The following is a 14,052-nucleotide window of genomic DNA, read 5'->3' on the forward strand; positions in this document are numbered from 1 at the left end:
TTGTTTGGCGGGTCCGGGCTGGGGATTCGAACCCGCCACCTTAGGTGTACGTGGCTGGCGCCTTAGCCGGTTGAGCTATAGGTGCCGAGCCCCATCAGTTTTTTTATGAGGAAATGAAGGAAGATTTAAAAACTACACTAGTCCATTATCGCGGAATCTGACTTATTTTTTTCTATTGGAGTAAAATTTACATACAAAAGAAGACCCAGTTCTTAAGTGTTAAGTATGATGGATTTTGACACTTGTATATTACATAGCCAACATGCTCAGTAAGATTCAGAACGTTTCCTTCAGCCCAGAAAATTCCCTTGGGTCTTTTTTGTCAATCTCACTCCCCAGGGGAGCAATTGCTTTCTCATTTCCATCTCTAGAGATTCATTTTGCCTATTCTAGTACTTTGTATGAATGAAATTGTACACTCTGTATTCTTTTGTGTTCAGCTTCTTTCACTCAGCATAAGGTCTGTAAGATTAATTCATGTTGTTGCTTGCATCAATACTTTGTTCTGTTTTATTGCTTGGTATTTCAACGTATGAATGTAACTGCAATTTGTTTATCCATTCTTCCATTCATAGTCAATTGGGTTGTTTCCAGTTGAAGGCTGTTACAGTGAATAGGGCTGCTGTGAATGTTATTGTGCAAGTCTTTTTTGCACATGTTTTCATTTCTGTTGGATAAATATCTGAGAGTAGAATTTATGGGTCACAGGGTTGACATGTTTAGCTTTATGAGAAACTGCCAGAGAGTTCTCCAAGGTTCTTATACTGTTCTGCACTCCCACCAGCAAATTGCCATTGCTCTCCGTCCTTGCTAACATTCAGGGTTGTTCATCTTTCTTATCATAGTCATTCTGATGGGTATGAAATGGCATTTCACTGTGCTTTTGTCTTGATATCTCTGATGACTAATGACTTTTAATGGGTCTGTTGGACATTTTTACATCATCTTCTATATGCTGATTGTTTAGTCTTTTACCCATTCTTACTGGGTTATATTGACTGTTGACAGTTCTTTCCACCTATAATCCTAGCACTTTCAAAGGCTGAGGCAGGTGGATTTCCTGAGCTCAGGAGTTGGAGACCAGCCTGAGCCACAGCAAGACCCTGCCCATCTCTAAAAATAGCTGGGCACTGTGACAAGTGCCTAAAGTTCCAGCTACTCGGGAGGCTGAGTCAGGAGGATCACTTGAGCCCAGAAGTGTGAGGGTGCTGTGAGCTAACCCTAGCTACTTGGGAGGCAGAGGCAAGAGGATCACTTGAGTCCCAAGAGTTTGAGGTTGCTGTGAGCTATGAGCTATGTCACTCTCCTGAGGGTGACAAACTGAGACTCTGCCTCAAAAAAAAAGTACTTTCTTTAGTTAAGATATGAGTCCTTGGCTCAGCGCCTATAGCTCAACCGGCTAAGGCGCCAGCCACGTACACCTAAGGTGGCGGGTTCGAATCCCCAGCCCGGACCTGCCAAAACAACAATGACGGCTGGAACCAAAAAATAGCCAGGCATTGTGGCAGGCACCTGTGGTCCCAGCTACTTGGGAGGCGGAGGCAGGAGACTCGCTTGAGCCCAGGAGTTGGAGGTTACTGTGAGCTGTAATGCCACGGCACTCTACCCAGGGGGACAGCTTGAGGCTCTGTCTCAACAACAAAAAAAAGATATGAGTCCTTTGCCAGATATATATATAGTGAATATTTTTCCCAATTTGTAGCTTGTGTGTATTCTCATTTTCTTTTTTTTTTTTTATTTCTTATAGCATAACTGTGTACATTAATGCAATCATGAGGTACAGTGTGCTGTTTTCATAGACATTTTGAAATACTCTCATCAATATACTCATTTTCTTAATAGTGTCTGTTTGGGTGCACAGAAATTTTAAATTTTTATTAAAATTTGAACAATTGAACAATTTTTGTAAATGGTTCGTGCTTGTGTTCCATCCAGGAAATCTTTGTCTTCCTCATGGTGAAGATATTCTCTTAACTTTTCTTCTAGAAACTCTATATTCTGGGTTTTACATTTATTTCTATGGTTCAGCTCATGTATTTTTTTTAATTTATTTTTATTTTTATTATTATTTTTTTTTTGCAGTTTTTGGCCGGGGCTGGGCTTGAACCCACTACCTTTAGCATATGGGGCCAGCGCCCTACCCCTTTAAGCCACAGGGCCACCCCTCCGTGTATTTTTTTAGTAAATGAAGCGAGATGGAGTCGGTGTATTTTTCCCTGTGTGAATACAAGTTTGGATGATTAAGTTTGTGAGCTCATCCTAAGAAAAGTGATACATACTTTATTACTGACTATCAGTACGGTCACCTTCAAAGTCCTCCCCTTGGCCATCTAGCGACTGTAGAGTATTGTGATACTCAGCAATGAGGTAGAGAGCACTTTTCTAGAATGAGTTGTGGATTTAATTGTCCAACCTCATAGTCAGTTTTTCCAATGCTATTTTAAAAACACTTTCCTTTGCCCACTGAATTGACTTGATGTCTCGGTCAAAAAATTGATCCATGCTGGGAGGTGCCTGTGGCTCAAAAGGGTAGGGCGCCGGCCCCATATACCGGACGTGGTGGGTTCAAACCCAGCCCTGGAAAAAAAAAAAAAAAAGATCCATGAGGCTCCATGCCTGTGGCTCAAGAGGCTAAGGCACCAACAACATACATCTGAGCTGGCAGGTTCCAATCCAGCCCTGGCCCGCCAAACAACAATGACAGCTGCAACAAAAAACAGCTGGGTGTTGTGGCAGGTGTCTGTAGTCCCAGCTACTTGGGAGGCAGAGGCAGGAGAATCACTTAAGCCCAGGAGTTGGAGGTTGTTGTGAGCTGTGATGCCACAGCACTCTACCCAGGGCAATAGCTTGGGGCTCTGTCTCAAAAAAAAAAAAGTGGTCCATCATGTATACATGGGTCCTATTCTGGGCTCGCTGTTCCATTGGTATATTTGTCTTTCCTTATGCCAATGTCACACTGTGTTAAATACAGTAGCTTTATAGCAAATACTGCACTCAAGTAGTCTAAGAACTTTTTCTTCTTCAATTTTTTTTTTTAAGAGACAGAGTCCCACTTTATCACCCTCAGTAGAGTGCTGTGGCGTCACAACCCACAGCAACCTCCAGCTCCTGGGTTTAGGCGATTCTCTTGCCTCAGTCTCCTGAGTGATTGGGACTACAGGCGCCCGCCACAACACCTGGCTATTTTTTGTTGCAGTTTGGCCGGGGCCGGGTTCAAACCTGCCACCCTCGGTATATGGGGCTGGTGCCCTACCCACTGAACCACAGGCACTGCCCTCAAAATTGTTTTGTCCAAAAAAAAAAAAAAAATCAAAATTGTTTTGCCTCTTTAAGATCCTTTGCATTTTCATATAAATTATGGAATCAATCATCTTGTCAATTTATTCAACAAAATTTTCTGGAATTTTGGTAGGAATTGTGATAACTTTTAAATCAATGGTCATCCTAACAATATTGAGTCTTCAGATTTGTAAACATGGTGTATTTATTTATTTTTCTTAGCAATGCTTTGTCATTTTCAGCATAATCCTTGGTACATTTTTTGATAGATTTATTCCTAGGTGTTTGATGTTTTTGAAGGCACCATAAATGTCATCAACAATTTTACAATTGTTCACCACTTAACAGTATAGGATGATTCTGGCTCCTGTGCTCCGAACAAATGACCAGGGCCAGGGGAAAAGCCAGAGCAGGAAGGCCAGTTAGGGAGCTACTGCACTAACATGGGGCCACGATGCGGCTTGGGGGAACAGCCACAGCCTGCTGGGTGGTGTTGAGGAGAGGCCAGAGGGCAGAGCTGAAGATTTTCTGATGGATGGATCAATGTCAGGTATGAAGGAAAGAGAGTCAAGGATATGTGAAGATTTCAGCGTGACCATCTGGAAAGGCAGAGATGCCATTAGCTGAGGTGCTTTTTGAACCAGTCAGAGATGTGGAATAGTCAATTACATGTTTGAGGGCAAGGTCTTGGCTAGGAAAGACACCAGGGTGTTGGCAGCATGTGGACTGGGCGAGCTCACTGAGGCTGCGGAGGGAGGGAGAAGGGAGGCACAAGGCCTGAGTCCTGGTGACACCATCCTCAAGGGATCATGAAGAAGAGGGGGCAAGAGGAGAAGCTAGGGAGGAGGGGCTGAGCTGGAGATGAGGACAGGAGGCATTTCAAGGAGAGAGTGCTCAACTGACTCAAATGACACTGACAGCATGGGTCAGAAAAGTCCTCAGATGAGGCCAGCACAATGGCTCATGCCTGTAATCCCAGCACTGGGAGGTCAAGGCTGGTGGATTGCCTGAGCTCACAGGTTTGAGACCAGCCTGAGCCAGAGCAAGATCTCATCTCTAAAAATAGTTAGGGTTGTGGTGGGCACCTGCAGTCCCAGCTAAGTGGAAGGCTGAGGCAAGAGAATCACTTGAGCCCAAGTGTTTGAAGTTGCTGTGAGCTATGTATGATATCACAGCACTCTACTGAGGGTAATAAAATGAGACTCTGTCTTAAAAAAAAAGAAGAGTCGTCCTCAGAATTGACTGTGGGATATAGAAACTGGAGGCAGGGGTGGTGCTTTCAACAAAACTCTTGGTGGTATAATGAACAATAGCCTGGCTGGAGGGGATTGAAGTGAAAGAGGAGGAGGAATAGGATCAGCTCAGAGAGACAGTTATTTCAAGGGGGGAAGGGTTCCTGCCCAGGTGGCAAAAGGACTTCTTGAGAGTTACTGGAATCACTGTATCCATAGAGCTGACAGTTCATGGTCCCCCACCCATGGGGTCTGCTCTCAGCTTCCTGAGGAGCTCACAGGACCCCTTAGTGAGTTGTGTGCCCCAGGGAGAGGGCATTGAGAGGGCAGTGTCTCTCCGCAGGGCATTGTAGTAGAAAGGGTGGCTGGCTGCGAGCAGGAGGGCCGCCCGGTCACGCCCACCCTGCCTTGCACGTAGGTGCAGACGTTCCACGGAGACCTGCTGCAGCACATGGAGAAGAACACCAAGCTGGACATGCAGTTCATCAAGGTGAGTCCGGCCTCCCCGCAGTCCCAGGCGGGATCTGCCCTCCCCATTTGACGTGCGGCCGCACAGAGGCCAGTGCTGGGTAATGACGGGCTGCAGGTTATACGTGTTCCCGGCTGGGTCCTCGGTCCCCGTCCAGGGGTCTGACCTCTGGGGCGGGGGTCCTGAGCGCTCTCTGACGCGGGGGGATTCTCCCTGCCCCTACGCCCTACCCCAGGACAGCCGCCAGCACTACGAGATCGAGTACCGCCACCGAGCGGCCAATCTGGAGAAGTGCATGTCTGAGCTGTGGCGCATGGAGCGCAAGAGGGACAAGAACGCCCGGGAGATGAAGGTACGAGGGTAGGGGTTGGCGGAGGCAGATCTCAAGGCAAGGCGGCGTCTGGGAAACCCCTAAACAGTCCCGAGATCTCCCACCCAGTACCAGCTCAGCTGTGGTGAGCACAGCTAGAGAGAACAGAGCCATCCCAGCACCCCTCCTTGCCCTGTGGCTTCCTGGTCTCTCCTGGACTCCCTAGGCCTCTCCCACAACCCCAGTACCACCCCCCTCCTACTTCACTGAGAGGACCTCCCTGCTCCTGAAGATGGTAGCAAACGTGCCATCTGCTAGCTGCCACACCTACACTCTTGCTGGTCCAGTCCCTCCCCTCCAGACCAAGTCCTCATCCTTGGCCTCTGTCTCCAAGACCCAAATCCAAGGGTTCACCATCTACCTCCTATCCTAAGTAAGCTCCTATTTCCCTTCTTCAGAATCTTCCTTCCGAGTCAGGGTTATTAATCCACTCACTCATATTCTTATTAAACCAGCCTCCCTGAGCCCCACCTCTGAGCTCAGGCCTGCACTGGTGCCAAGGACAGAGTGAGGCTTAGACACCAGCCCTACCTGTAAGAAGCACCCAGGCCAGGGGGATGCAGGGCCCAGGTTCATAAGGATGCTACTGCTCACCAAGGAACAGGTTCAAGAACTGGGACAGGGCCAGTGCTCAGGGCAGGTGGAGGGAGGAGGTTGATCAGGAAGAATGACGCCCCCAGCCAGAGTCTCTTCCCTTCCCCCTGCAGGAGAGTGTGAACCGGCTACACGCGCAGATGCAGGCCTTCGTGTCTGAGAGTCAACGGGCAGCTGAACTGGAAGAGAAGCGGCGCTATCGCTTCCTGGCTGAGAAGCACCTGCTGCTTTCCAACACCTTCCTGCAGTTCTTCGGCAGGGTGAGCTGGGGCTGCAGCAGGGCCCTCTGAGGTCTGCAACCTTCCAGAGATGGCTGGACACAGGAATTTCCCTCCCCTCTTCCCTTCCTTCCTCTTTGTAGAAATTTATTTTATTTCACTCCATTTACTCATTTCTTTGTGTCACTTTATACACTCATTTATTTATTCATGGTTTTGTTCATTTTTTGCATGCATTCACTAATTTATGCATTTATTTATTCATGTATAGGCCATTTTTTAGTTCTTGCATGCATATTTTCACCATTTACAAATTCATTAATTAATAGGTTTATTCAGTTATTGCCTGTTAATTTTATCATATTACTTAAACTCTCTATACTCTTATTTCATTCTGTCTACTGTGCCAGTCAGATGCTATCACTTCTCATTGGATTTCTGTTGGATTTTGCTTTCTGAATTTAGCTGCCATGTTGTTTGGTGCTTTGGAGTTTATGACTATTGTACTTCTCTGTAAATATTGCCATTTATGTATTTACTATAATCAAATGCAATGTGTTTAATTCCACTTTGTCTGATATTAACATTGCTTTTCCTATTTTCTCTTCTCTTTGCTTATCTCTGTATGTTAAGAGTGTTTTTGTTGCTAACATATAGCTAAATTTTGATTTTTGATCAATCTGACAGTCTATGTCGTTTTAATAGAGGAGCAATCCAGGCAATTCCCATTTAACATAATGACTGATACACCTGGGTTTTATTCCTTCTAGATAACTTGAGCTAGCTGCATTTATATCATCATTTCCTCTTTTTCTCATTCTTGTCTGTTTAGTTGAGTTGCTGAATATTCCTCTTTTCCCTTATCAATTTGGAAATTCTACTCTTTTCTCTCTACTTGTGGTGACCTCCACTTTGTGACCCTCATAATCACATACATATCCATCTATTAATTTTTGAAGAAATGATGACTTCCCCTTACACACACACACACACACATACACATATACACACCTCTCAGTCTGTTGCGCCCCGAAGCCCGTAGGAGGAGACTTTGAGAAGTATTTTCCCAGCCTCTTGACTGTCTGAGATAAGACCTTTGGAAAGCTTTCATTCCTCCCTTCATCCTCCACCCCCAACTCTTAGTTTTGCCAAGATCATTCAGGACTTTTAGTTCCAGACCCTCACTAGTCCTTTCTTTCTAGAATGGCCTTTGTATTTCAAGAAACTTCACTTAGATTACATATATTACCACTGCCCAGTGCACCGCCACCCTCTACTACCAGTTCTTCACACATATCATCAGATACACTGCCCACCACTGTCTCACCCCTTTTCACCCCCCACTGCCTTGATGTCTGTTTTGATTGATCGGTGTGGTTAGAGAACTTTCATGAGTAGCTTTTGCAGATGCGCCAGTGGCATCCTTGCCCATCTGTATATGGCTGGCTGTCCCTCTGCCTGGTGACTGTACAGGGGCTGGTTGAAGGGCTCTAGAGCCACAGGCCTTTCCTCTCATGGTCCAAAGTGATAGATATCCTCTATTTTGTAGTGCCTTGTGTTAGATACAAAGTCTGGGGCTGGTCTGTGTTCTTCCCTTGTCCATCTCTTTATCTATGGCTTCTTGGAGATTTTCTTTGTATCCTTGTGACTTAGGAAGTTGTCCAGGTGCCACCTTAATAGGTGCCTCAGTCACTGCTCTTCAGGCTACAGGCTCAAGTCTTTCTTTGGGTCTGGGGAATTATTTCCTCTTCTGTTTTTGTAATTATTACGTCTCTATCATCTTTCCTTTTCCTGAAACGGCAACTATGTCCTTCTCCCTCGCTGGTCCTATTTCACTTATTCCTGCTTGGTATTTGAGATTTTTCTCCCCATCTAGGTTTTCAGGCCACTGATTCCATTCTTAACTGGCCCATCATCTCTTTTAGTTCATCTGTTCCATTTTCAATCTTAAAATCATGCTGTGTCTGGTTAAGAAGGTCTTTGTTGTCAAGTCCTCGTCAAGCTTACCTCCTCCCAGCTGCCTGGCGGTCTGCTGGACTCTATTCTTAGAACTCTGGGACCCCTTAGGTGCCTTATTTCTTTCCTTTGCCCCCTGATGGCCACTCATTCTGGGTTGAGTTGAGTGGCAAGGTCCTCAGGAAAATGTGGGGTTGGGGAATGAAGCAGTCTCTACCCCAGTGGGCTGTCTTATCTAATTGTCCAGAAGCCAGTCTCCACAGTGACAAAGGGAGGACCCTACTCTGTTCCAGGCCTCCCTATTGCAAGCATCAGCTCTCATTCAGTCACGGGATAGGAATCAACTTAGCTTGCCCATGTGGAAGACTGCCATGATGGGGCTTCTAGGGAAGGTTACACAGGTTGTGTAATGCATGAGGGTGCCTTATTGAGAGTAGGGACCAGGCTCATTCTCCAGACTGAACATACTGGTGCAGACTGTGTTTGCCTAGAGAAAGGAGCACTTTTTCTTTGTACAAAGAGGTCATCCATTCATTCAGTGTGTGCTCACCAGGCTCTGTCCACCCAGAGGGGACATCTGTCCCTAAATTGCGTAAAAGAACCCTGTGGACTAGCAGCAATCCAATCTCTGTGGGCTCCTGGAACTCAGGAAAGGCCCTTCCAAGGCCACACTCAGAAGGGACACTCCATGCTGCCCTACTAGGTGTCTCTGCAGGCTGTATTGCTGTGCCTCAGACTCTCAGTCCTTGCTGGCTTCTCAGATCCCAGCCAGCCTAGCTGTGGTCAACGTTCCATCTTGCTCTGCTCTGTAATGGTCCAGCAGGGGCCAAAGCCTCCTGGAATGCAGACATGCCTGCTTGCTTGACCTAGGCTTGCTGTTGACCCTGAGGAGAGGGGGATGATAGGATCTGCTGGAGGAGAGAGCAGGGACATCTATTCCCTCATACATCAGTAACTTTGTTCCTGCATTTTTCCAGTGTAATTTGTTCACTCATTCATTTATTCAACACATATTTTTTACGCCTAGGTGCCATGCTAGACTCCGGCTCTATTTTATGTCTGCGTGTGAGTCCCCGACCTACCCACCCAGCCTCTGTCCTGATGCTCCCCTCCCCTCCCCCAGCCTCATTGCTCTTCCCTTCACTTTCTGTTTATTCAGACTCTTGTTTGGTTTCTCAACAACTCTGTACCCTGCCTGCAAATGCTAGCAAGTGAACTACTGGGCTCCATTTATCTGGAAAGGAAAGCAATAATTCCCACCTCACAAGGTTGAGACTGTGATGGAGCTGGGCATATGAAGGAGTCTAATGAAATTGGGTTCTGCTTCTGCCCTCTCCCCTCCAAGATGAAAACACAAGATGGCGTCCTAGCCAGCTGTCCCAGCAGCCTCCCCTGGCTCAGGCTCCTTCTCCTGCTGGACCCTCCCTGAGCCTCTGGTGCTGAGCAGAGGTGGAGCACATGGGTGGACCCAGTGACTGATCTTGGCTCAAGCTGATATTTGCCCACTGTCACCACCACACCCAGCCCCAGTCTCAGCTTTCTTATCTCCTACTTTCTTCCACAAAATGATCTTCCCAGGAAGTACAACTTCTTTTATTATTTATTTATTTTTTTGAGACAGCCTCAAGCTGTTGCCCTGGGTAGAGTGCTGTGGCATCACAGCTCACAGCAACCTCCAACTCCTGGGCTCAAGCGAGTCTCCTACCTCAGCCTCCCAAGTAGTTGGGACCACAGGCGCCCACCACAACGCTGGCTATTTTTTTTTTTTTTGGTTGCAGCTGTCATTGTTGTTTGGCGGGACGGGCTGGATTTGAACCTACCACCTTAGGCGTATGTGGCTGGCGCCTTAGCCACTTGAGCCACGGGTGCCGAGCCTGAGACAGAGTCTTATTATATATCATCCTCAGTAGAGTGCTATGATGTCACAGTTCACAGCAACCTCAAACTCTTGGGCTTAAGCAATTTTCTTGCCTCAGCCTCCCAAGTGGCTGGGACTACAGGTGCCCGCCACAATGCCCGGCTATTTTTTGGTTATAGTTGTCATTGTTGTTTAGCAGGCCTCGGCCGGATTCCAACCCACCAGTCCGAGTATATGTGGCCAGGGCTCTATCCCCTGAGCTACAGGCTCTGAGCCAGCACAGCTTCTTTTTAAAAAAATTTTATTGAGATATGATTCACTTACCATCCAGTTCATCTATTTAAAGTATATAATTCCATGGGTCATAGTAGATTCACAGAGTTGTGCATCCTTCAGTACTATCAAGCTTAGAACATTTTTATTACACTCTCCCCTGCAAAAAAAGCCCAGTACCTCTTAGCTGTCATTCTCTAATCTTCCCTTCCCCTGCCAGAGGCAACTACTACTTTCTGTCTCAATAGATTCGCACATTCTGGACATTTGACATACATGGAATCATACAATACGTGATCTTTTATTACTGGCTTCCTTTTTATTGCCAAATAATATTCCATTATCTGGATAGAACACATTGTATTTGCCCATTCATCAGTTGATGGACAGCTGGGTCGTTTCCACTTTGGGGCTATTATGAATTATGCTTCCCTGAATGTCCATGTGCAACTTTTTGGGTGAACATGTGTTTCCCATTCTTTTGGGTTTACAAGAGGGGAACTGCTGAACTCTACGGTAATTCTGCATTTAACCATTAGAGGACTCTTTTCCAAAATGGCTGTGCTATTTTACATGTCCTTGGGTAGCTTATGAGGGCTCTGATTTTTCCACATCCTCCCTTCTGTTACTGTCTTTTTTGATTCTAGCCATCTCAGTGGGTATGAAGTGGTATCTCATTGTGCTGTTGATTTGCATTTCCCTGACAACTAATGATGCTGAACATCTTTTCACATGCTGATTGGCCATTTATATATTTTCTTTGGAGGAAAACTCCTCTCTACCTGTGTTCCTAAACAGTTACTCTCCAACATTAAGAGCTGACCCTCCCTTGACTGCCTCATGGTGGGTGATTGCCCCTCAAGAGTGCAGCAGTCAGACCTCCTGTAGCATAGGGAACAGGTGGCATGTTGTCTGACACAGCTGGACTTTAGAACATCCAGGATCTAACTTGTAAGATAGCAAAGCATAAACATTTCCTTGTTACTCTATTTATAAGCAGATTGCATAGTTACAAGATAAAGAACTATCAGTACTTGGGCACAGTAAGGTATTTCTCTGATTCCTCTTCAATGCTCAGTCCTTGCTTAGTCCAAACCTAGTCGATAACAGGCCTTCCTACCTTGCCTTTAGCTTTTCTGGGTTGACTGCAGCCATGCACGTCCGTCCGTCTCCAGGATAAATTCCTCGTAATGAAATTGGGTTAGTCCAAGAATATAGGCACTAGGTGTACCAATTTACCCTTCCATCAGCAATGTATGAGATTCTGCATTTCCACAGTTTTTGATCTTGGCTCATCAGAGAAGTAAAATAGTATCTCAGGGTAGTTTTATCCCAATCTCTTATTATAAGTGAGATTGAAATCTTTTCATGGTTTAGAGACATTTGATTTTCTGTACTCTGACTTATCAATATCTTTTCTTCCATTTGTCTTATTAATGGTAGGAACTCTTTATATTTACATGCGTTGCAAATATTTTTGCCAGTTTTCCATGTGTCATTTGACTTAGTTGTACATATGGTAGGTTTAGCCATGGGACAATGTTATTTTTATTTATTCAAGTTTATAAGTCTTTTCTTTTAGGGTTTATCAGTCTTAGGTCATACTTAGGATAGATTTTCCATTTCATATTTTTTAAATTCTCCCATAATCTTCTCTTGAAACCCTATACAGTGTTTCTTGCTGCCCATCAGCTAAATTGCCTGGGGGCAGGGCAGAGGAAAGCCAATGAAGTTGAGTGCTGTCCAGGCCGGGGCTCGGTGCTGTGGTCATTACTTCCAGAACCCTCTAACACTCTGGCAGGTGCTCACCACTGATTGTTCTCACACTGGACACAAATCCCTTTAAAAATGTGATTTGAGGCTCAGCGCCTGTGGCTCAAGTGGCTAAGGCGCCAGCCACATACAACTGAGCTGGTGGTTTGAATCCAGGCCGGGCCTACCAAACAACAATGATGGCTGCAACCAAAATATAGCCAGGCGTTGTAGTGGGCACCTGTAGTCCCAGCCACTTGGGAGGTAAAGGTAGGAGACTTGCTTGAGCCCAGGAGTTGAAGGTTGCTGTGAGCTGTGATGCCACAGCTCTCTACCCAGGGGGACAGCTTGAGGGTCTGTGTCAAAAAACAAAACAAAAAACAAAAAAAACACGTGATTCACAGATCGCAATGATTTCATTTTACTTACCGCCTCTGAAACAAGTGCACAAAGGTCTGTGGCGGGGTTTATCTTTGTGCTACTTTGCTAGTTGATTTCTGCAAGGAAACAGAGGGAGCAACCACTTAGGGACCAGCTAGATTAGTTGCTCCCAGGATGTGGCACTCTGAGCCTTTCTGTTCGTGCTGCCAAGATTGCTATAAGGTTTTTAGCAGCTGGCCAGGTTCTAAGGAGAGATCACTGAAAGGTATAGTTATAGGAAACTTCTTCAAAGACAGACGAATACAAGACAGCCTCTTCACTGCTTACTAGAGCAAGTCACTTAACTTCTCTGACCCTCAGTATCTTTTTCTATAAAATGCAGATAATAACTGCACCTACCACCAGGGGCTATTGTGAGAATCAAGAAGATACTGCAGATAAAGCATTTAATATGGGGCCTGGCACAGAGTAAATGCTCAATAAAGGGAAGCTTTTCTTATTCCCTAAGGTGACAGTCATAAGCCAGGCCTTGGGGGAGGGAATATCTAAAAAGAAAAGAGAGATCTTTACAGCCAGAGAACATGCAGTGTTTTGATTCTACCTGGGATTTAATTTATAGTCACTTAGTGACACAGAGACATCAATGGCATTAAAATTTATTACTCATAGTCCCCAAGAAAAACAGATATGATGCAATGCTATTCAGGACCACATGGGGAAATAGCAGTTAGACAAGAGGCAGCAAGAGCTAGAAGAAAGCTTGACCCAGAGCCATCATTGTGGTTCACGGGAAGGACAGGGTAGGCAAGTTAGGGCAAGTTTAGAATCAGATAGTTTGAATAATTTCAGCAGGCTCTGGGCTAGAGAGATGGTTTCTAGTTACCTGGTACCTAGTCCTGGGGTGATTTAGGGCAAGGGAAAACACTGGCTTGATGTGTGAAAGTTGGATAAAGGAGGCGAGAGGTACCAGCTCCCTTGGAGGGGCAGTCTCCCCAGGGTTAGCGAGTCCCTGGAGTGTCAGAACATCATGAAATGCAGAAAATAAAAAACGTGATTAATACACACATCAGGTTGAACAGTTAAAGCCCTCCCCGCTCCCAGCTGCAGTTGGTATGGACTGTGTGGTCAGCTGCTGAATTTCCTGTCCTTGAAAGTACTCAAGCAGGAGATGCTTGAGTGTTGGGGATACTGGAGAGAAGATGCTTATGTAGACTATAGGGAAAACTGTATTTGAAAAGCCTCTTTTAGAAAATTACTCAAACTGGCTCAAACAGAAAAGGGGAAGCTGAAGGGTTTCAGAAATAGCTGGATCCAGGAGCACAAAAGATGTCAGCCACCCGCTTGCTTAGTTTAATTATAGTAGAATCTCCACAGTTCACCACCTCCCTACGCTGACCACCTCCAGACATGCACCTCATGTACATATCAGTACAGTAGCCCTAGTTCCGTATGTTGACCACCTCCAGATGTTAACCAGTTTGTTTACAGTTCCTTGGATGGTCAACTTACAGAGGTCTACTACACTGAGTTCCCCGTGTTGGTTTTACTTTACCTTTTGAGCAAGTCCCTTAAGGTAAAAGAATGTATTTTCCAGGTGTTATGGGGTAAATGGGATTGGGTTCGTTGGTGACAGTTTTTGGCTAAGTGCCATCCCTGAGCCACTCACGGCA

General features: G+C 45.7%; 1 protein-coding gene across 1 annotated transcript in view; it reads left to right on the forward strand.

The window, feature by feature from the left end:
- The window catches only part of BAIAP2L2 (BAI1 associated protein 2 like 2), a 29,008-nt gene that overhangs the window by 9,992 nt on the left and 4,964 nt on the right, over nt 1-14,052 (forward strand). The window contains exons 5-7 of the mRNA XM_003783216.2: nt 4,930-5,001; nt 5,216-5,332; nt 6,058-6,204. Of these exons, the coding sequence (XP_003783264.1) occupies nt 4,930-5,001; nt 5,216-5,332; nt 6,058-6,204 (336 nt within the window). The remainder of the gene's footprint in view (nt 1-4,929; nt 5,002-5,215; nt 5,333-6,057; nt 6,205-14,052) is intronic.

This window comes from Otolemur garnettii, unplaced genomic scaffold (genome assembly GCF_000181295.1).
Source record: "Otolemur garnettii isolate 467f Iridium unplaced genomic scaffold, OtoGar3 scaffold00007, whole genome shotgun sequence".
In the NCBI taxonomy this organism is placed as follows: Eukaryota; Metazoa; Chordata; class Mammalia; order Primates; family Galagidae; genus Otolemur; species Otolemur garnettii.